This window comes from Penicillium griseofulvum, assembly GCF_001561935.1.
Source record: "Penicillium griseofulvum strain PG3 chromosome Unknown contig_77, whole genome shotgun sequence".
Lineage (NCBI taxonomy): Eukaryota > Fungi > Ascomycota > Eurotiomycetes > Eurotiales > Aspergillaceae > Penicillium > Penicillium griseofulvum.
In genome coordinates, this window is record NW_024467426.1 from 233,740 (window position 1) to 257,707 (window position 23,968).

The following is a 23,968-nucleotide window of genomic DNA, read 5'->3' on the forward strand; positions in this document are numbered from 1 at the left end:
GGAAAAGGGGGGCGGATTGCCTAATTAGGAAGGAGGAGGGCCCAAAGAGGAAGCAAAAGGCGCCAGCTAGGTGCTCGGGGTGCGGGGAGGCCAACCATACGTTCAGAAGCTGCCCAATGCGGAAGAATTGAGGTTTTTATACGATATTGATCTGATAGCAATATTAATCTGATAGATGAGGTGATAGTCACATGATATTTTTCATTATATAATCATATGATTACGTAAATTGGTGTGCAAAAATTATGTAAGTTGGTGTGCACGTATCAATTCCCGATAAAATGCAACCAGTGACATCACGTGCGACCTTTCTCTAGATCACCTTTATTTTCCCACCAAAAACAGGGTTGGCGTCAATTCAAGTCTCCAAATTTCTCCAAGCCGATCATTCGGTTCATCTTCACCGTGAACAGCAATCGAATCCTATGAGTTAGTCAAACATAGTGTATCAGGGCGGCAATGGGTGTCAATAACTTCAGTTAAATATTGAAATATATATAATACTAGACTAAGCTAGATAACATTGAATAGTCAAACCAACTGGATGAAGACTGAAACATCGCACTGGAACAGGAGAGCGGATCAAAACTGGCAGATACACTAATCAAGGGAGAGTTTCGAGAGCGAGTCGTCCGGGTTGCTTTCGAAAAGAAGATCTAGTGCTTGTAACAGAGCGCTGGAAACCTTTTCGACACCGAATGAAGAGAGAACTGAATCCCAGTAACAGAACGAGATTGAAATTCCCTCCTCCGCATCCACAACATATACAGAAATCGAATACTACTAGAGTGTTAGCGAATGTAGAATCATTCTTGCAACAAGGAAGACATACCTCGTCCGTCATTAACCCGCTTCTCTCGTGGAATTGAACACTGCTTTGCGAGTACGGCGCTTGTCTTGCGACACGTTGCATATTAAGGAATGTGTTGAACAAAGGCTTCTTCATTCCCAATGAAGCTTCAATATCAGCAATGGAGCAATTTTGGTTCTGTTCAACAGTCAGTATTAAGACTATGAAATTGAGACTACGGCATTGGGTTCTTAAGAAGATTCCAGTACATACCATTAACACCTCAGCAAAATCCGCCTGCAAGTCCTGGAATATGGTTGAAAGACTTGTCTCCTGACCAGGTTTGACCATACAGGGCATTAGATTGATGAAAGGTCCCAACACCGAGTTGACTTCCGGGATGGGCGCGTCTCGTCCCGATAACATGAATCCAAAGCAGACGCTATCCATGCCTGTGAAATAGCGGAGAACAAGGGCCCAAGCGGCCTGGAACAAGTTGGCTGTCGTTACGGCGTGACGTTTGCAGAATGCTCGAGCCTGCTTTGTCTTTTCAAAGGGGACAATAGCACTCGCGAATGATCCAAGAGTCTGTTGGGAGGTAGGTAGGCTGGGCTCGAGTAGAGATGGGAATTGGCATGGTTGAATAGCTGCCAAGTGCTTCTTCCAGAAATTGATTGCTGACGGTCTGTCTAGACCACTGAGGTATTTGATGAAGGTTCTGTAGGACGGTGCCGGTGATTTGTATAGGTCTCCCGAGCATGCTACCTGAAGGTCATGCCACAGCACAGAGAGCGAAATTGCGTCATAGATAGCGTGGCTGATTTGTAGCTGTAGCAATACAGTTCCACAGGAGGTTTTGGCGAGTACCAATCGATGGGGCGGGATACCATCCTCGGGAATCTCCGGTGTGAGATCAAACGGATTAACAGAATCAGGAGCGGTTGATGTAATGTAAGAGATCGGGGCGTTGAACTCCTTCAGTACTATCTGATAGAGCTTCTTCGACTGGGATCCAGACTGGAAGAAAGTACGTAGGACGGAATGGCGATTGACAACTCTCTGCCAGCCCTTTGCAACCTCGTCCATCTCGATTGGTCGTGAATCAGCTGACGACGGATGCACCTCCATCACCCAATTGGCGTACCATGAGTTCTTCAGCTTCGTTTGAGCGCCCAAAATACTCTCTTGCATGGGGGTGCAAGGGTAGATGTTTTCAACTTTGGATGAGTCCTCCAGCACAGCATCGTCCTCCTGTACGCTAGTCTGGTTAACCAGAGACAAAGTCGGGTCGTTGGAGAAATCTGTCGAACTGCTCTGTGTGCAGCAGGGGGCCAGAGCAGCAATAGTACCCCGCTGGAAGAGATCCACCAACGAGGTGGTAATTCCCTGGGCTCGGCAGCGGGCGATGAATTGCATTGCGAGCACAGAATCTCCGCCCATAGCAAAGAAATTCTGGTCCATGCTGATGCTATCCTTCGGCAAGTTGAGGAGCTGGCTCCAGATCTTCTGTAAAGTCTCCTCCATCTCAGAAGACGGCGGTATAGCAGTGGAGGCTACTTGAATGGAAGCCATTATTGATGTGTAGGTTGCTTGATCTATGGCCTCAAACCATTCGCTGATGAGACGGCGATTTGTCTTTCCGGATTTCAGAGTGGGAATTCGATGAACAGGGAACCAAAGACTGGGAACCATGTGCCGGGGCAAGTTCTTCTTCACAGAGGCTTTAATCTCAGCAATACACTTCAGTGCCAGCGATTGAAGAGGCTCGTCTTGAATGAAGGGTACGGCAGTGTTCGATTGCACCGATGAATGCCAGTCTTCAAGGTCCAAGAGAACTATTAGGCGATTCTTCAAAATACCGTGCTTTGGCACTGTCGCGACCACAGCTTTGACAGAACGCCCCGCGCTCGCAGATATCTGGTACTCTATCTCTCCGAGTTCAATTCGTTGACCTTGGATCTTGGTCTGGTTGTCTTTGCGACCCATATAGCTAATCGTACCGTCTGCGTTCCAACGGGCAAGATCACCGGTCTTATAGGCGCGGCGTGATGAGCTTTTCTGATCCTTATACCACGAAGATGCATCAATAAACGACGCGCTGGTTTTGCTGGCGTTCTTGAGATACCCACGGCCAACGAGAGGGCCTTCTATGCAAAGCTCGCCAATGGCACCGATGGGAACAACACGATGGTGATTTTCTGCATCCACGACCCAGAGATTCGACTGCCAAGGCCGTCCAATATTCACGCCACGATCTTCAGCCTTTAGTTGCTCTGTAGCGCAACAGGTGATAGCACATTCACACGGACCATATGCGTTGAACAAGTCCACCTTTTCGTGCCATTTGGCCACTATGTCATCAGTGAGAAGCTCGCCTGACAGAACAACTGTTCTCAAATTTGGGACATTTTGGGGTTCCAACATGCGCAGCACGGTTGGTGTCAACATTGTCCAGGTCACCTGTAACCTGTTGAATGCCCCTGATAGATCTCCTAGTCGGTCCTCGTCGGAGATTATGCATACGCAGGCTCCTCTTGTCAATGCTAAAACGGTTTCTCCGATACTGACATCGAACGCGTAAGAAGCAAAATGTGCGACTCTGGACTCGCTTGTCATGTTCAAAGATTCCAGGCCACGCGATGTTGCGTATAGGTTGCGGTGTTCGAGGACAGCACCCTTTGGCGTGCCTGTGCTACCGGAAGTGTACACGACAAAAGCTGCATTATCAGGAGCAACGGATGTCTGGGGCCCATGAGAGCTTTCGAAGTGAGCCAAGGTATTCAGAGCCTCGAACGAAACAACTAGACATTCCACTTTGACATCGGCCATTAGACTGGTGTGTGACGGAGAAGTTAGAACAAATGACGCTTCGGTGTCTTCGATCATCATTTGCAGGCGCTCCAAGGGATATGTGGGATCAAGCGCAAGGCATGCAGCCCCCGACTTCAATATAGCGAGCATCGCGACAATCGCCCAGACGGACTTCTCAAAACAGCAGGGGATGATGGTATCCGGGCGAGCACCCTTTTGAAATAAGAGGTGCGCTAACTGATTCGCCATCTGATCCAGCTCCTTGTAGGTTAGACACTTATTATCGGACACGACAGCAACGGCATCGAAGGGCTTCTTAGCCACCTGCTTCTCGAAAAGTTTGTGTAGACAACCAGTGTCTGCTGGAACGACCGGGTTCCACTGGTGAAGTAAGGCCATATCGGTTTCATTAGAAAAGTCAAGGTCTCGAACTTGTCGGAAAGGATCGGCCACAATCTGGTCGATGACTTGTAGAACAATTGTCCCTATGGATGCTGCTTGCTCCGAGCTGATAAACGAGGTCCAATAGTTCAGAATAACATGGATCTGCGTTCTGGATTCCATCACCCCCAGGCTCAAGTCGTACTATGAATTATAACAGTTAGAGGAACAGAGACGCGACATTATGTACCCAGTATAAGAATGTATAACATACCTCGGTGGGATCATCGAGATCAACATTACGAAGGGTGATTGTTTGCTGAGCAGGAAGATCACCTTGATGAGCGAAAAAGTCCGACGTTGCTCTTTGGACATTGACGAGCGTGTTGAAGAGAGTTGTTTGCCCAGAACCAATGGCATGGGAGATCTCCTTGAGCGAGGAATACTGATGGGAGAGTGCCTTGATATACCCCTCGTGCGCTTCCTGAAGCAAATCGATGACCTTGGTGGATTTGATAATATTGGCACGGAAGACCAGCATATTGATAAGAGGTCCAACGATGTTGTGGACATCCTGGATGGGAGTATCGCGACCTGACGCGAGATGACCAAAGCATACTGATTCCGTCCCGAGGAAAGAAGCCAAAATCAAAGCCCAGACTGTCTTGAAAATATCTGCCACAGTTATGTCGAACCTTTCACAGAAGGCATGAATTTTCGCCACTTTTTCTCCTTCGAGCATGTAGTCAAAGGCGGCAGTCTGGGGTGATTCATTTGTCGTCTTCTGCAGCGCCGGTAAGTGAGTTGGCACGAGGCCGTCAAGATACGTCTTCCAGAAATCCAGACTCGCTTCGGCAGGTTGGCCCCTGATGTATGATATGAAGTTACTATACAGTGGAGGGGGCCCTGCAGGAAGCATGTTGTCGTATGCCAGACAGATATCGCGTATCAAGACCTGCATCGAGGAGCCATCGTCGAGAACATGACTGATGGCCAACTGGCAGTAGACCTCATTGTGTTGGGTCTTAAATATGGAAACACGGTAAGGGGGTCCATCTTCTGCATATGCATTGATTTCAGACAAACCTCTGAAGTCCTCTACCGAGTCACAGTCTAGCCTTCGAATTGGAACAGTAACCTCTTTTAAGACCACTTGAAGGAAATTGGCCTGTCCAGCAGCGCCTTCGATAAGGACAGAACGAAGAGCTTGATGCCGTTGTGCAACCAGAGCCCATGCCTGCTCCAGTTTGTCCGAATCTACCAAATGTGTTGGCTCAACCAAAACCTTGAACAGCGCTTTCACCTGGTAGTTGCTATGAGTTTTAGCCTGGCTGATCAGAATGCCCTCTTGCATAGGTGAACAAGGGAATATATCTTCAATGACAGAAGAGTCTTTGAGGTCTAGACGGGACACACAATCGGCAATGCATCGGTCCAAATCTTCGCCTTTGGATGTAAGAAGCTCATATCGGCTGACCTGATGAGCAGGCTTGGCGATAGTGCCAACATCAGTAGCCTGTCGAGCGAGGCTGCGAATTGTTTTCAATCTTAGAACATCCTGAACAAAAATGTTGATGCCCTTGGCTCTCGCGCGAGAGACCACTTGCATGGCGGAGATGGAATCACCTCCTACTCTCAGGAACGATTGCGTCATGGGAATAGAGGAGAGCGGGCATCTCAACACATCTGCCCAAATCTGCTGCAACTCCAATTCTGTAGGAGTCTCAGGCAAAGCCGAAGAAGGGTCGGCCTCAAATTGGGAGAGGGACCGAGCTTGGTTGTATGTCTCCTGATCCAGGCTATGTAACCAAGCTTTGACTGCTTGCTTGTCAAGTTTTCCAGAGGAGAGAAGTGGTATCCGTTCAACGATAATCCACAGAGTTGGCAGCATGTGCCTCGGGAGCTGTTGCTCAAGCTGCGACCGAATGGAATTTAGAATCGGGGTGGCAAACATTGTGTGGTCGGGATGAGTGATGATCTTGAGTGGTGTGGTGCTCTCGGTTGATCTGCGTGGAAGTTCATTTAGCGACACTAAGGCTACGAGCTGGTCCTGTGCATGGCCCGATCTTGGGAGCTGCACAGTGACATGTTCAACGGAAGGGATCTGCGCAATATTGCGATCAATATCCCCAAGTTCAATGCGATGACCATGAACCTTCACTTGAGTATCCTTGCGACCCTGAATGGAGAGAGTGCCGTCCAGGTTGTAGCGTGCCAGGTCACCAGACTTGTATAAGCTTTGAGAAATGCCCGAGGCTCCTTTGAACCAATCCGGTGATTGGATAAACACGGCGTCTGTTTGCACGGGGTTGTGTAGATACCCCCTTGCAAGAGTAGGTCCTCCTATGACCAACTCACCGCGAGCACCAATTGGCATAAGCCGGTGGTGGTTACGAGGGTCAACAATCCAAAGAGAGCATCCGAGCCTGGGCCCAATATTCGATGTATCAGCATTGGCCTGGACTTGAACATTGGCATTCGTCCAGATAGCGCATTCGGCGGGGCCATAGCTATTGATTAGACAGACACCTGGCCGACTGCCCCATGTTGTAAAGTTATTTTGTGTAGCATGCTCTCCTCCAAGAACCAATGTCTTCACAGTTGGAACATCATCAGGGTGAAGAAGAGCAGCGACTGTGGGAGTCAAGAACATCCAGTCAACTTGCATCGCATTGATAGCATCGGCTAGGCAATTGAGTCTTTGGTACTCGGATGGCACACAGATGCACCCGCCTACCATAAGTGTCGTCAAGTTCTCGGCGATACTCAAATCATAGGTGTGAGAGGCAAACTGGAGAACCCGGGAACGTTGACCTAAGCGTAGCGCTGGAGCATGAGACCGTGCACTGGAGCAAAAAGCGCCATGCTCGACCACAATGCCCTTCGGAGTCCCCGTACTCCCTGAGGTAAAGATAACGAAGGCTGGATTGTTGTACTGAACTGCACTCGTGGGTCCTGTACTATTATGGGAAGACAGGCCTTGGTGGAAACCAGTTTCTTCCACCGACACAACGTGAGGCACAAGATCAGAGAAAAGCGACCTGTACTGGGGCGCCGACATAATAACGTTTGCTCCGGAGTCTCTGATAATGCCCTGAAGTCGGATGCGAGGTTGAGATGGATCCAAAGCTACACATGCTCCTCCAGCCTTCAAGATAGCAACCATGGTCACTGGGGTCAAATGTGATTTATCCAAACAAAAAGGAACGAGTGATTCCGGCCCAACACCCAATGTGGAGAGATACTGTGCCATATTATCGGCCATATTGTTGAGCTCTTGGTATGATAGAGAGACACTTGGATCAATGGAGTATACGGCTGGCGAGTCGGGGTTGAGCTTGGCCTGAAGCTCAATGGCATGATGGATACAATGATCGATGGGCTCAGGGACAGAGTTGTTCCAGTTCTCGATGGTTTGGATGTCATAGCTTTCAGCAAAATCCACGTTGGAGACTGGCCGATGTGGATTTGTGAGGATTGACGAGATTATTACGCCCACTGTGCGTGAAACAACATTGGCCTGGGCCTCCGAAATGCAGTGATTCCAGTACCCCAATGAAAGCTGAATATCTTTGCCATCCTGGATATTGAAGGAGATATCATACTAGAAGTGGAACATAATATTAGAGCTTGAACGAATTGAAAACAGGGTACCAGTACCTCGCTAGGATCAAGTCCCGTTTCGACTTGAAAAGAGATCGATGCCTGGTCAGCTTCGATACCGGAAACTTCTCTCTGCATATTCACGATAGTGTTGAACAGAGGGATGCCGTTTAGGTTTAAAGCATGGTAAATGTCGCCGAGTGAACAGTGCTGATGTGGCCAGGTGCGCGTAAGATCTTCCTGCATATTGCTGATCATATTTAGCACAGTTGAATCAGGCTCAATCTCAGTTCTGCGAACTATCATGGTAATCAGTGGGCCTAATATGTCATCAACGCCAGAAATAGGAAGACCTCTTCCAGATGCCAAGTATCCAAAGGTGACAGTAGAAGAGTCAGTTCCCACAAAGCACGATAAAACTAGCGCCCATACGGTGGACATGACATTAGCCAATGTTGTACTGTGCTTCTTGCAGAATTCATGCAGATCGACCCTCATCTTTTGTGTCAGGTCAACTTTGACCATCTTGAAGGATGAATTCTCGTTGGAAGAAAGTCCGGTAAGCTGAGGGAAGTGGGATGGCGTCAAGCCAGTAAGATGCTCGGTCCAAAAAGCCAAAGAATCCTCGCTAGGGAGTGCGTGTAGGTGTGATATGAAGTCACCATAGACAGGGCCAATGGCAGGGAGCTGTTCATCGTAGGCACGCCGAAGATCTCGAATGAGAACATGAGTTGATGTGCCATCAATGAGAGCATGGTTAATGTCAAGACGTAAGTAGACATCTCCATTGGTGGTCTGGCATATTGTAAACAAGTAGGGCAAACTGCCGACTCGGTAAATTGCTTCATTCGACTCGGCTTCTAGGTCAGTCACACTGCTAAACTTGACCACTTTGACCGGAGGAATGACTTCTTTCATCACCACTTGGACAAAGGCGGATTGGTTTCGGTGATGCTCCACGAAATGTGTTCGCAATATATCATGGCGAGAGATAACACGAGTACAGGCTGCTTTCAGGCGGTTAAGATTCACATTGTCGCCGAAAGACGAGGGAGTGACCCTCCAAATGGTTTGCACATTGTACACGCCTGCTATGCGTGATCTGCTCAGTAGGATGCCTTCTTGCATCGGCGCACATGGATAGACCGTCTGGAATGTGTCACAGCTGGAAATGTCTAGCTGAGATTTGAACGCCTCAACTAGGATATCGAGTGCAGAATAATCCTTTAAACCCAAGAGGGGGTAATCCGCCAGTGTCGAAGTTGACGGGGTTTGCCCCAGCAATCTGGCAGCGTCAACAGCCAAGCTTCGGGTACGATCTATCCAAGATGAGATTCCCAACTGATGGTTCATTTCTCTGCTGTATTGGAAGCTGAAGCAGAGTTTCTCTGATTGAACATTGACGGAAATCTCGAACAGCGCTGATCTTGGAGAGTTGTGGTTGACGTGAGATACGCCATCAAAAGAAGTTTCCTCCAGGATATCATAGCGCTGAGTCTTAAGACTTGTCGAACCGAAGAAATTGAAAAGAATTTCTGCATCATCATGCCCAGAGAATTCCATCCGGCCCTTTTCATTGAGATAGCGTGATGTGAAGTATTGCCAGCCTTTTCCTGGCAGCAAACGACGACAGTCTTTCACTAGCCGCAGGGCCTGAATGAATTGGGATCCAAGAGGGCCATTGCTGTCAATATTGGGAATCCAAATAGGAAACATGGTCGTGAACCAGCCTACAGTCCTAGAAAGGTCTGCATCAAGCGGAGATTCACGACCATGGCCCTCGCAAAAGATGGCTGGTAGATCACGATCTTGGAAGGTTTGACTGAAAGTGAACAGCAGGAGTGTCAAGATTACTTCCATAGGTTCAGTTTGTAGGGCGTCATTGGCGTTTCCAAGAAGGAGTGATGTGGTGTTTGAATCGATAGTGAACTTTGACTCCATGACTGTGGCATATACATTTGGTCTGGCAGCCATTCCCCAGTAATTTTGCTGATCATCAAGTTGGGGAATGTTGAAATGCAAAACGTTGTCTGGAAGGAGGTTCTGTTTTGCGTATGCGTCTTGAGCTATCGCCCAGGCCTGGAAAGACAACGGCTTGGGACCAAGGGGTTGATCGAGAAGCACCTTCTCCAAGTCTTCAAGAATAAAGCGCCACGATACTAAATCGACACTGAGATGGTGTATCACTATGTAAAGGAACTGGTCTGTTGTCGTGTCTGAGTTGACGCTGATCAGACTGGCAGCCACGAGCGGACCATGCTGGATATCCAAGACAGTGTGACTGGAGGAAAGCAAGGCTTTGGCATCCTCAAAGCTGGTCAAGACAGAAGATGTAAAATGCAGCGACTGCGAAGTATCACCAGCGATGGTTTGGGACCATACCCCGCTACTGTTGACTGCAAACCGTGCATTGAGCATGGAATGATGTTGCACGAGCGTCATGAGAGCTGTGAATGCTTGAGTCGGAGTAATTGTATGCCTGAGCTTGAGAAGGGAGCTCTGATTAAAGTGATTCTCGCCCACTGGATGTGCCTGGAAATACATTGTTTGAATAGGTGTTAGTGGGAATGGAGTATCCTTGGTTTCATTGGCTTCAATTACGCCATGAAGTGACAAGGAGGGCGTTGTCTGTGCGGTATGAGCCACAAGTTCCGCGAGGGCAGCAATTGTACGATAGCGGAGAATGTCATGTACTGAAATACGTATCCCTTGGGACCGTAGTTGAGTAGCCGCATGCATAGCAGAGATAGAGTCACCACCCAGTCGGAAAAAGGGCTGCGTAATATCTACCATAGCCTCTGGAATAGCCAAGACCACTGCCCAGACTGAGATAAATTGCTTCTCAACTGCGTTCAGAGGGGAGGCCGGAACTAGTACTCGTTCAAGCAGCACAACTCGCTCACAGGCTCCCACGTCCATTGACTCTAAGTGTGTCAGTATCTGACGGCGGTTAAGCTTGCCGTTAGGCGTCACCGGCAAAGCAACCATAGGAATCCACGCCCTTGGCATCATATAACCAGGCACATGATCCTGTAGCTTTATACGTAGCTCGCTGATCAGTGGAGCCATCTCAGGTGTCGTCAGAACTTCAAGACTTTGATTCGGCTGTTTTTGTGAATTCCCAGGCGCAAAGACAGCAACCAACTTATTCTTCCAGAATCCCTGCTTGGGAATTAGCACAGTGGCCTGGCCAATACACTCACGTAGAAGATGGTGTTCAATTTCCCCCAGGTCAATTCGCTGGCCGTGGATCTTGACTTGCGAATCCTTACGGCCCAGGAAAATAAGGGATCCATCCAAGTTATAGCGAGCCATGTCCCCAGTGCGGTACATGCGGCGGCCTGAATGCACGCCGGGTATGCGCACGAAATTCGTCCACGAAGGGTTCATGAGGAAGGCTTGATTGGTCTGGCCTGATTCGATATATCCGCGGGCAAGTAATGGCCCCTCAATGAGGATCTCACCAGCACAGCCAATGGGAGCGAGCTTGTTGGGATCATTTGGGTCGACAATCCACATCAAAGAGCCTGCTGGTTTTCCAAGGGCGCCGTCTGGGAGCTCTGACGTCTCAACCAGCATTCCAGAGCACGCAATAGAGCATTCGGATGGCCCATAGGTGATAACCAGATTTGTGCGACTAGACCACTTGCGAACTAGGCTCTGGGGGACGGCCTCACCACCGAGATTCAAAGTAGCCAGGGAAATTTCGTCGGGGTTAAGAAGACCAGCCACCGTGGGTGTCATGTCGGCGAAGTTCACTTTCTGTGCCTTCATGAACTCTGGAAGCTTGTTCATCCTTTCGTACTCGGATGGTACACAAACAGTACCCCCAAAGGCGAGGGTGGTAAAGATCTCTTCAATGCTGGCGTCGAAAGTGTAAGCCGAGAACTGGAGCACACGACTGGTGCTTGACATTAGTGCAGTTGCACCCTGATAGTGGATGCTGGTGCTGATTGAGGCGTGTTCTAGAATGATTCCCTTAGGTGTACCGGTGGAACCAGAGGTGAAAGCGACAAAAGCGGTATTGTCAGGATGGGCGCGTTTTGTAGTGATACCATCAAGAGTCTGCAAGTATTGGAGCATGTCAGAGACTCTTGATACCGTTCCATCGACCGCGACCACATGATCCACAAGCTTTTCAAACCTCTCTGCGTGTTTGACATCGCTGATTACATTTTTTGCCAGAGTAGAGTCGATGATGCTGGCTAGTCGGAGGTCGGGATATTCTGGTGATAGAGCAACGCACGCACCACCAGCTTTGAGAATCGCATACATGACTACAACAGCCCAAGGCGACTTTTCAAAGCAAAAGGGAACCATGACCTCCGGCCCAACTCCACAAGAGGCCAGGTGTCTTGCTAGACAGGATGCCAGACTGTCCAGTTCTTGGTACGTCATTGACAAATTTGACGTGGTCACTGCCTCTTTATTGGGGTGGGCGTGGACCTTTTGCTCGACCAGGTCATGTACACATGAGACAACAGCCTGTGGCATCTCTGGTGCCCATTCTCGGAGCCTAGATCGATGAGACTGGCTGAACAGCGTAATATCGCCGACTGTACCCGAGATGTTCTCAAGTAGAGACTTCAATCCCTGCAGAACAGTATCGTGCAGGAGCTGGGCATGTTCCTCTGACAAAAAGCTGGTCCAATAATGAAGATATAAAGTGACATTGTCTTCATTGTGTTCCACGTCGAGGGAAACATCATACTACAATGGTGAGTTAGTATCGAGAGTCAACCTATTGCTGGGGCACGACTTACTTCGCTGGGGTCATAAACATCCAGTAACTCTAGACCAATAGTCGCTGAGTATGGTGCCATGGAAGCACCTCTCTTCTGTACATTCACCATAGTGTTGAAAAGCTGACCTCTTTGCCTGCCTTCTCCGGTCGCGTGCAGGATTTGGGAAAGTGAGCAATGCTGATGCGCCACACTTTCCAGGAAACGGGCATTGATATTTTGCAGAAGGTCTGATATAGGCATCTGTTGATCGATGTCTACTCTTGAAACCATCATGGTGATCAGAGGACCAATAATTGATTCAACCTGAGGCACTGGGACATCTCGACCGGAAGATATGTACCCAAAGCAAACGCTATCTGTTCCCACATAAGCTCGCAGAACAAGGCTCCAGACCGCGCTCACCACGCTAGCGATGGTGGTATTCTGACATTTGCAAATTTCGATAATCCGCTGGGTAAGACTGCTGCCAAGTTCACACTGTGTGTGTTTGAACACGCCGGGTGCTTGACTATTGGTGTCGGAAAGTGATGGCAATCTGCAGGGCTTTATATCTTCCAGCAAGCCAGTCCAATAAGCCAATCCAGCCTCCCTAGAGTGGCTTTCGAGATAGGATATGAAGTCTCCATAGCGCGGGGTCATGAAATCTGCAGTCAATAGACCATCGTATGCCCGAAGGATATCCCCTATTAAAACCTGCATGGAGAGACCGTCAATCAATGCATGGTTTATTTCCATGCGACAAAGTGTTTCGCCAGCCGCCGGCTCGCAGATTATAAACCGATAGCCAAGCCTGGAGTAACTTGAATCATTTGAGTTCCCAGATGGTATTAGCTCTATAAAATCTTGAGCAGTTGGTGCGTCGATGTAGAAAATCGGTGGTGCAACTTCTTTCCACACGACTTGCACGTAAGGTGTAGTACCTTCGCACTCAATGAACCACGTACGAAGAGCCTGGTGACGAGAAATGACTTGGGCAATAGCGTGTCCAAGCTTGGCTTTATCCACTCTGTCGGAACCAGAGCGAGGGACGAGTTTCCAAGTATTGTACGTATCATAAAGACCTTGCTGTCTGGTACGACTGATCAGTATCCCCTCCTGCATCGGAGAGCATGGATATATATTCTCAACAGTGGACATATTGGCGCCGATATTCTCAAAGATACGATCAAGATCATCGTATTTCAAGCGCTTAGCGAGAAGTGGGAAGTCGCTGAATGTAGGCAAAGGCTTTTTCAAGCTCCAACGCAGAAGGTTGTCTCCAGCATCAATGAGACTGTTTCTGCATGCTTGAACCCACTGCTGAATGCTATCATGGTGTTTAAGCTCCGAGGAATGGCTCAGTTTGAAGATCAGCTTTCCTTTATCGACGACAGTGACTATTTCGAATAATGCTGCCCGAGGGATGCTGGGGCCAAAGTCAAACATATCGTAGGGAAGTATTGCCTGCTCGAAAAGTGCATCATCGCGCTCAAGTTGTTGGTATTGTCCAAGGTGGTTAAAGAGGATTTCCATGGTGCCATGTTCAGCAAAGGCTTTCTGACCAGCGGGAGTCAAGTGTCGGGAGGTGAAATAGCGCCAACCCTTCGCCGGGATATTTCGTGACGCGTCCTTGACTAGTCGAAGAGTAGAGACAGGCGACTGATCTGCGGACTTTCGGTCTATGCAAATGGGATACATCGTTGTAAACCACCCGACTGTTCTGGACACATCGATATCTGTGTTCCACGGCTCACGACCGTGACCCTCGGCGAAAAGAGTGGGGACTTTGCGTTGTGGGAACACGGTGTGGAATGCATTGAGGACTGCTGCCATGAATATTTCGACCGGTTCAGTATCCAAAACTTGGTTGGCGCCACCGAGCAGGGCGGTTGTTGTGTCGCTATCAAGCTCAAATGACGAGAACACAGTTGTGCCATATGACCTTGCATCGGGAACACCCCAATAGCTCAAGTCTGCGGTTTCGACCTTGGAATGGATAACGTTCTGGGGTGACAAAGCCTCTAGCCCATCGACTGACTGAGCGTACGAAACCTGAAGACCAACCCATGACTGAAAGGGAATTGAGGTATGGGTTGTGATGCCGGTGGATTCAAGGGCCTGCTCGAGGTCCTCGAGAATGATTCGCCATGATACCAAATCAACGACGAGATGGTGGGCAATGAGACATAAGTACCAGCTATCATCCTGAAGACCAAGAAGTTGTGCGCTAAAGACCGGACCGTTGCTGATGTCAAGACCATCTTGAGCCTTTTGAAGGATTGGTTCCGTGTCGTAAAGGGACTGCATGTCGGGTGTTACATTGAATATCAGTGAGGACTCCACCTCATCTGTGACAACCTGCGCCCACTGTCCATCGTCGTTCTGCTTGAAGCGTGCACGAAGCATGGAATGGCGAGAAACAATGGCTTTAAGGGCCTGCAAGAGAGTTGCACTCTCGATGGGCCGTTTTATGCGAAGCATGAAGCTTTGGTTATACCGATCCTGTTCTGTAGGCATGTTAGTAAAGTAAGATCTCTGAATGGGGGACAGGGGGAACAAAGTTCCCAGGGACTCGTCTGCAAGAGCCACAGGCGAGACTTGGACACGCCGAGCATATTTGGCAATCTCAGTTATTGAGCGGTACTGCATGATGTCGTGCATAGAAAGCCCAATGCCCTGGCCACGAAGGCGAGCGGATACTTGGATAGCCGAAATTGAGTCACCACCGAGGCTGAAGAAAGATCGACTGGGGCTGATATGGCTTTTAGGGATATTGAGAACATGGGCCCAAGCATCGCGCAGTTGCTCCTCCATGGCACTCATACCGGTAGTCTGAATAACCTCTTTGTCGATAGACAGAATAGCCTCGTATGTATCTTTATCAACTGTCTCGAGCATGTGGAGCAATGCCCGGCGGTTGAGCTTGCCGTTAAATGTCACTGGGACTGTTTTGGCCATTACCCAGACGCGGGGAATCATGTATACAGGTACTCTTTCTTCGAGACAAGATCGTAGTTTCAATACTCGGCTTTGTGTGTCTGGACCTTGCATCACCTCCATGCCATTGTTGACGACTCCAAATGTAGCATCGGCAAGTTCCATTGTGGAGACAACTGCCGTGAGTTTGCCGGCAAAAGTACCACCCTTAGGAAGGAGACATGCCGCATGTCGAATCTCGCTATCCACGGTAAGATGGTGCTCAACCTCGTCAAGATCAACGCGCTGTCCGTGGATCTTGAGTTGTGCATCCTTTCTCCCCAGCATCACCATTGACCCATCCTCCACAAAGCGAACAATATCACCTGTTTTGTACATCCTGCGACCAACAGACGGGAGACCAGCGATTGGGAACGACTTGGCCCACTGGGGATCCACGACAAAACTTGCATCATTGTGGTCTTGTTGGAGATAGCCGCGGCCCACCAGAGGGCCTTCTATTAGCAGCTCGCCAGGACACCCAATGGGTACTAATCTGTCAGGATTCATAGAATCGACAATCCAGAGTAGTGCACCAGAGGCTGGGCCCAGCTGCCCATTACCGAACTTTTGCACCTCAGAGCGGGATATCGCAATAGAGCACTCGGAGGGACCATAAGTGGCGATAATTCGTACCCTGTGAAGCCACTTGCGCACTAAGCTGTCTAGTACAGGCTCACCACCGAGGCATAATGTCTTGAGACTCGGTACTTGAGTGGGGTCTAGAAGCCCGGTGACTGTTGGAGTGAGATACGCCCAGTTGATATCAAGATCTGTAATTGTTGCTTCAAGTCTGTTCATACGCTCATCCTCAGTTGGAACACAAAGGCATCCACCATAGCACAGGGTGAGGAGAATCTCAGCAAAACTCGCATCAAATGTATAGGAGCAGAACTGTAATGCGCGAGTGTCTTTTCCCACAGGATCTAGCTTATGATGGTGCCACAATGCAGAGCAAATAGATCTGTGTTCGAGCACGCTGCCTTTAGGCACGCCGGTACTCCCTGAGGTAAAATTGATAAACGCAGCGTTATTTGGTTTGACCGGATGACCGGAGAGCGAGCGAGACTCAAGGCGGTCCCATAATCCGGGGGTGACAGAAATAATTGACAGAGATTGAACGTCTCGGAATTTGTCTGCGTGGTGTTCCTGAGTGACAACAACAGTTGCCTTTGTCATGTCAATCATGTGATGCAATCTTTGAATTGGATATAGCGGGTCCAAAGCAAGGCAAGCACCTCCAGCCTTCAATGTAGCTAGAATAACCACTACTGTCCATGGCGACTTATCAAAGCAAAATGGCACCGTCACCTCTGGCCCTACTCCCAGGGATGAGAGGTGACTGGCCAGTCTACTCGCAAGGTCGTCCAGCTCGGTATATGTCCAATTTCCCTCTGAGCCTGTGGTACAAACAGCCGGGGCATCGGGACGATGGGCAACCTGTGCGTCAAATAAATGGTGAAGACATGAATCGACAGAATGCGGTATAACTGGATTCCACTCCAGAAGCTGGCGACGGTGGTGCTCAGCGAGCAGATCCACCTGGGTAACAGGCGTGGAGGTACTTTGTAGAAACGAGTCCACGACCTTCAGGAATGTTTCTTTCACATCATGGGCTTGTGACATAGCGATACAAGAGTTCCAGAAGTGCAGATTCGCAGTTACTTCCTCAGATGTGTCCACCACATTGACAATGAGATCGAACTAGTAGAATATGGTCAGCAAAATATTTACCTTGCGCGAGTCCCTTTACCCAGGGGGAAAAAAGCGATGTGCCTTACCTCAGCAGGATCATGGTAATCTGTAATGATCATTTGAATTGGCTGTTCGGATTGAGTGAGGTCTGTCTTTGTGCGCTTCTGCACATTGACCAAGGTGTTGAATAGTGTTTCACCCTTGAGGCCCATGCTGCTTTGAATCTTGGCCAACGAACAATGCTGATGAGGGATACTGGCTACGACGCTATTATGAACTTGCGTCAGCAATTCTGAAACGCTCATCAGTGGATTGAAGTCCACTCTTTGTACCAGCATATTCAGAAGAGGGCCCATCATCTCATGCACACCAGAGAGTGGAACATCTCGGCCCGATGCCATGTATCCAAAACAAATGGTCTGCGCGTCGTTCCCAATATAAGCCTGCAAAACCAGTGCCCAGATAGCACTCATGGTAGTGGCCAGGGTGACTCCGAGCTCCCGACAAAGTTTTCGTATTCCATCGACCTGATCCTTGGTGAAAGGGATGTCGACACGGTCGAAGGAAACTTCTGTAGGTCCCTCCCCAGCCAATGTTGGGAAATGACAACAACCAACATCGTCCAGGCGACGATTCCAGAATGTATATGAGGCATCAGTGGGGTTTCCGAGCAAATGTCCGATGAAGCTGCTGTACAGGGGGGCTGCAGAAAGTTGGATGTTATCGTATGCAGAGTATATATCTTGTACCAATAGACCCAGAGAAGAGCCATCAAGCAGGCAGTGGTTAATGACGAACTTAAAGTACACCCCATCTGAAGTTTCACATAGTGTCCAGTGATACGGGAAACGATGGGAGCTCAAGATATTAGGCGCTGGGATGATGAGATCCCCAGGATGAATGTTAGAACGAGACAGCGGAAGACCGAGGATGGCAGCGTTTTTGAGCACAACCTGGAAAAATGGGGCATCCGCCACATCGGTCTCGCAGAAGACGGTTCGTAGGATCTGATGGCGTTGAATCACAGTACAGCATGCAGCTTCAAGTCGGTCGACGTCCAAAGGCGTGCCAGATCGCGAGGTGACTTTCCAGGTAGTCTCAAAGTTGTACAAATTTCTTGCTGGCTGACGAATCTGACTGACGATGATACCTTCTTGACTTGGAGAACAAGGGTATATATCTTCGATTTCGTCCAAACTTGTCAGGCTCCATTGCCGAGTGAGATTTTGCAACGAGTTGTCGAGTTCCAGGTAGGTGAAAGGTAGCAAGGGGTAGTCACTTAGAGATGCGAGTGGCTCTTTGACAGTGCTGCGAGCAACGTATTGCAGCAAGGACTCGCAGTCAGTAACCCAGCTCTTAATGTCCTCTTGCCGGGCCATATCTGGCGACCAAGTGAACGTAACTGTAAAAGTACCATTCTCAACACCACTGAAGATATCAATCAGAGATAGTCGCGGGACATCCTCAGCAACATCAGATGGAAAGTCGAACTTAGATCTGGAGACATTGGACAGCAGTGAGTCGTCGCGCTCTAGCTGTTGGTAGAGGCCTTGGTAGTTGAACAGAATTTCCATGTCCTTATCGCTCTGAAAAAGTTCCCTGCCTGTCTTATCCAGATACCTACTGGTGAAGTAATCCAGACCGTGATTAGGAATGTTGCGTTTTGCGTCCTTGACCCGTCGGATGGTTTGCAGGACATCAGTGCATCCATCAGAATTAACACAGATGGGATAAATGGACGTAAACCAGCCCACAGTTCGAGAAACATCAAGATCAAGATCATCAGACCAACCCTGGCGACCGTGCGTCTCAGTCCAAAGTGTGGGAACGGAACGGTCTGAGAATACTGTATGGAAAGCGTGCAGGATGATCCCCATGACGAGCTCAACGGGCTGAGTACGCAAGCCGTTGTTAGCTGCTCCCATGAGAATGGATGTTGTTTCATCGTCGAGGGAAAATGTTTTCGATGTCACATTTGCATACAAGTTGGGTCTACCTGACATGTTCCAGTACTCAAAATTAGGGGCGTGAGGCTTGTAGGGTAGAACATCAGGAGCTCGAAATTTGGCAGCTTGTTCATATTGCGCAAAGGCCCAGTTCTGGAAGGAAGGAGGGATAGGGGATAAGGACTTTTGCGACCGCAGTTCGTCCTCTAACTCATCGAAGAGAGTACGCCAGGATACTAGGTCTATCACTAGGTGATGTGCGACCATATACAGGTACTGCCTTTCGCCTCCAAGGGCAACTAGGTCGACGGATAAAACAGGACCATGCTCAATATTCAACGACTTTTGGCTTGCCATGAAGAGAGGAATTAGCAGATTGAGTGATTCTGATTCCTGGCTCTGTACCACGTTGAATCGCCATTCTTGGCTGTCTGTGATTGTCTGCCACCATTTTCCATCACTTTGTATGCAGAAACGGGCTCGTAGCATGGAATGCTTGCGAACCAGAGAACTGACAGCACGTTGGATCGCATCCGGCTCAGTCGGTTGCTTCAATTTCAGCAAGAAACTTTGGTTGAAGTGATTTGTACCCCTGGGAACTGCATCCAAGTGCAACATCTGAATGGGAGTCAGAGCAAAGGGAGTTCCTTCAACCTGCTGCGGCCTTCGGGAAGCTTGCTGGGAACTATCGATCCGCCGAACATAGGGCATAAGGTCATTGATTGTCCCATATTTAAGTATGTCTCGAACGGAAACAGTGAGACCATATAATCTAGCCTTCGATACGACTCGCATGGCCGAGATGGAATCGCCCCCAAAAGCTAAGAAGGGCCGTCGAGCCCCAATTTTTTGCTCTGGCACATTTAGAACATCGCACCATATCGTCCGCATTTGCCTGGCTGTTTCATCTGAGAATATTCCTTCTTCCGAGTTGTACGGAGTCCCCGATTCGATACTCTGCAGATCGGATATTTGCTGGAATGTTGAGGTGTCCATGTCTACCAACCATTCTTTGATCCCTCGGCGGTCCATCTTGCCAGATGGCAAAAGTGGAACTTGCTGGACTGGGATCCAGGTTTTTGGAACCATGTATGCAGGTAAAGTAGACTCCAATTTGTCGCACAGCTGAGCCAGTAGACCGGTTGCGGAAGCCCAGTACTCTTCTGCCACCAGCTGCAATGAGGATGCATCACCAGCGGCATGGGTATTCTGCAGCACTAGAACAGCAACCAAACGACCGCGCAATTTCCCTGACTTTGGCACATCAACTAAGATCTGCATGACAAAGTTACTCAGCAAGGCGTGATGCTCGATTTCTCCTGGCTCGAGCCGTTGACCGTTCACCTTGACCTGACTGTCGATACGACCGCTGAACTTGAGAGAACCGTCACTCAATTGCCGTACCAAGTCCCCGGTCTTGTAGAAGCGGAATGGTCTCTGGGATAAATGCGGGAAGAACTCCGATGACCAATTTGGCGCATCGATGAAAGACTTGGAGGTTTTCTCCGGGTCACCGAGGTAGCCTTGGGTGACGTTAGGTCCTTCAATGATAAGTTCTCCAACTGTACCAACTGGACAAAGAATATTGTGATCTGTCGGGTTGACAATCCAGGCTCTGCAACCTGCCGGCTTCCCTATAATGTCATGGGATGTGGTTGGATCTTCTGAGAAACACGTAGCAACACACACGACGCATGTCTCCGTCGGTCCATAACCATTGAATAGGTTAACCTTTCCAATCCAAGTATCCAGACAATCCCTATCGACTGCTTCACCGGCAAGCACTAGTGTACGTAGGGTCATAATTGAGGATGGGTCGAGGAGTCGAACAAAGGTTGGCATTAGCATCGCCCAATTGACGCTCATCTCGTTAATGGCGTGAGCAATGTTATTCATGCGATCGGCTTCCGACGGCACACAGACAGTACCACCATGCAATAGTACCGTTAATACCTCTGCGATGACCGCATCGAAGGTGTATGAGGAGAATTGGAGCGAGCGAGTCGTCTGATTTATTCCCAGCGCTGGCCCGTGGCGGTACATACTGGAGCACAGCGACTGGTGGGGCACTACGACTCCTTTGGGTTTGCCAGTAGAGCCCGATGTAAAGAGAACATATGCTGCCTCTTGACATCCAACGATTGGGAGATTGAATAGCAATTCTGGTGCAGTTTGCACTGTGCCCAACAAGGCCTCGTCCACAACAACAAGCCGTGGTTCCTTCGTAATATCTGCGAGTGGTGGTAATGCAGCATGCGAGGTAACAATTAACTTAGCATTTGTGTCCGAGATAATACCATTCATGCGGCTTGGAGGAGCAGCCGGATCAACTGGGACAAAGGCGGCACCGCATTTCATAATGGCAAGCATCGTGACAATCGCCCAGGGAGATTTTTCCATGCAAAATGGAATCAGACTCCCTGGTCCAGCACCGGCAGAAATTAAATATTTTGCCAGTCTTTCACTGAGGTGGCTGAGCTCTTGATATGTCAACGAGACTTCAAGGGAGCATAGAGCCTCTGCATCAGGGTGACGGGCAGCTTCAGCCTCTATAAGATCATGGGCACAGGCAGAAGCAACAGTGAGAGGAGAGCCATTCCATTCCAGGATTTGAGTTCGATGAAGAGAACTGGAGAGCTCCATCTCGTGGATCCTACCCTCAGGGCTCTTCAAGAATAAATCAACGATAGAGAGAAAACAGCTCGCCAGGTTTTCGACGTCTGGCTTGCTCAACAGTCTGGCTGCATAGTCAAATTTGGCCAACAACTCGCTGCCGGTGTCCTCCACATTGAGCACAATATCATACTCTGAGACTGTGTGGACATGTACAAGGTCGAGGTAGATTTCGGAGGATGTCTGCGTGAGCTTGGGGCGTCTTTGGACGTCTACCAAGGTATTGAACAGACCTCCATTTGATTTCATTTGCTGCTGAATGCTTGCAAGAGAGCAGTGCTCATGTGCAAGATTGTTGGAAACGTTCTTCTTCAGCTCATTGGCAAGTTGCACTAATGTTGAGGATCCTTCAATTTGAGCTCTGTTGACCATGATGCTGATGTAAGGACCAAGAGCTTCAGATACGTTGGGAAGAGGAACCTTGTGACGCCCAGACGAGATATAGCCAAACATGACATCGTCACGGCCGAGATATGCGCGTAGTAGAACAGACCAAGCGGCATGGAAGAACATAGAGAAGCTGACAGGGGAGCTGGAGACTAGTCCAAAAATGCCCTGACGGGGGAGGGTCACATCAAGCTTCTGTCTCTTGTCAGGCCGTTGAGGGGGCTCACCAACTTGCAGTCGTGGAAATATGGAGGGCTGTGCTTTGTGCAGAAAGTTTTTCCAGTGTTCGAGCTTGCCATCCGTCGATGTATTGTCGAGGTGTTGCAAAAACTGATGGAATGATGGTCCACGGAGCTCTGATTGAGGATTGTCGTAAAGGCGCATAAGCTCTTGGAAAATTGTCAAGCTGGCGACAGCGTCCGCAATACCGTGATGCAGCTCAACCTTGACATAATCAGGTCCGTCGGGAGTTTTGCAGCACGTCAGCCGGTGAGGAGCAATGCGTCCGTTTTCCCACTCCGGCTGCTGTGCAAAGAAGGATTCAGGCGATTCATTGTCGATTTGTCGAATATCTGTCGCAACTGTCTTCAGTACGACCTGCCAGAACAAACTTTTGCCTGATGTCGATGGCACAAAGACAGTACGCAAGATCGACGACTGCTGCACGATACTGGTCCACGCCATCTCCAGCCGCTTTATATCCATTGGATATCCATTCAATGAATGCACAGCCATTGAAGCTTGGATGATGTAGTCATTCGTGCCTTGTGTCTGGCTCACCAGAATAGCCTCCTGCATCGGTGTGCAGAGGTATACACTTTCCACATCATCCATACCGAGGCTAGGATAATTAATGGCAAGCCATTTGAAGGCCTCGTGGTCGTTGGATTCGGATTCAGTGTCGGATACTTCATAGACAGAGATAGCTGGAGGTCCGACCTCAGCCTTAACATTGTCAGAGTTGGTGGAAGACATAACCTTCTCCAGGTGGACTTTGTCCATGGCTCGAATGCCCGAGGAGAGTATGGAGGGATCCATGAAGCTATACAGGCTCTGTAGAGCACCTATCAATGTCCTGTAGGTTGTTTCAAGGTGTGGGTCGACAAACTTGCAAGAATCAAGCTTCAACAATCTACAACACTTGGATAGAAATGTGAGAGATGAGCGTGCTGTATAGTCGAGCTATGAGTGTTTGGATAACACCTTTCAAACAATTTTGTATAAAATCAAATACTATTCTATTCCCATTATTGCAATTGATATCAACGGCCCGAAGAAATCTTAGCGGGTCATGCACCATCCCATTCTCAAGTTCCTGTGGCCTACGAATGTTCATTGAAAATGAAGTCAGCGTTGCCATGGCCCCAGTATTTCGCATGCCGTATGCACCTCGATTTGCGAATGGTTCTCCCTAACTTTCACTAAATCCTGCCGGGCTCCGGGCGGCATCCTTTTGCAAGTCCTACTCTTAGATCCCCACTTCGCTCTCCGAATGTCAGTACTTGGGGTGTTTCAGCCTGATATATATTCCAGCAGAGTGATTCAGCTGTGTCGCCCGTGTCAGCATATACGCTTATCATCAACGTAAGCAAACCCGAGTGGCGATAATAAGCGATTGCGTATGTCGTAACAATAATGACTATTTGATCGTCGCTCAGTTATCTGTTTCAAAACGGCCCCATGTTCTTTTGGCCCGCTCAATTACCAAATTTCCTATCATACACTGACGATGTTTATAACAGCCCATGCGAAATACGCCCCTATTGCGGACACACTCTCAGTGACTGATATTTTATGCGCAGACCCATCTAAACTTGTCTCACGAGGATACTGCCATTCTCAAATTTGGCTCGATCAATACAGAGTAACATCTTAGCTCAGATTTATTATTGTGGGGGGCCGTAGGCGGGCCGCATCATATCGAGGGGCCGTGCCCATCCACCAACTAGCGTGTGTTGAAGCGAGGTCGGAACATCCCTTGG

General features: G+C 49.0%; 1 protein-coding gene across 1 annotated transcript; it reads right to left on the minus strand.

Annotated features, from left to right (window-relative positions):
• Positions 1-600: 600 nt before the first annotated feature.
• PGRI_080180 (AMP-dependent synthetase/ligase) lies at positions 601-22,988 on the minus strand (the record flags this gene model as incomplete). Its single annotated transcript, XM_040795732.1, has 7 exons — positions 601-780; positions 833-988; positions 1,064-4,186; positions 4,257-7,586; positions 7,643-12,295; positions 12,349-16,989; positions 17,067-22,988. 7 exons carry the CDS (start codon positions 22,986-22,988, stop codon positions 601-603), a joined length of 22,005 nt encoding a protein of 7,334 aa, XP_040651297.1.
• Positions 22,989-23,968: the final 980 nt, after the last annotated feature.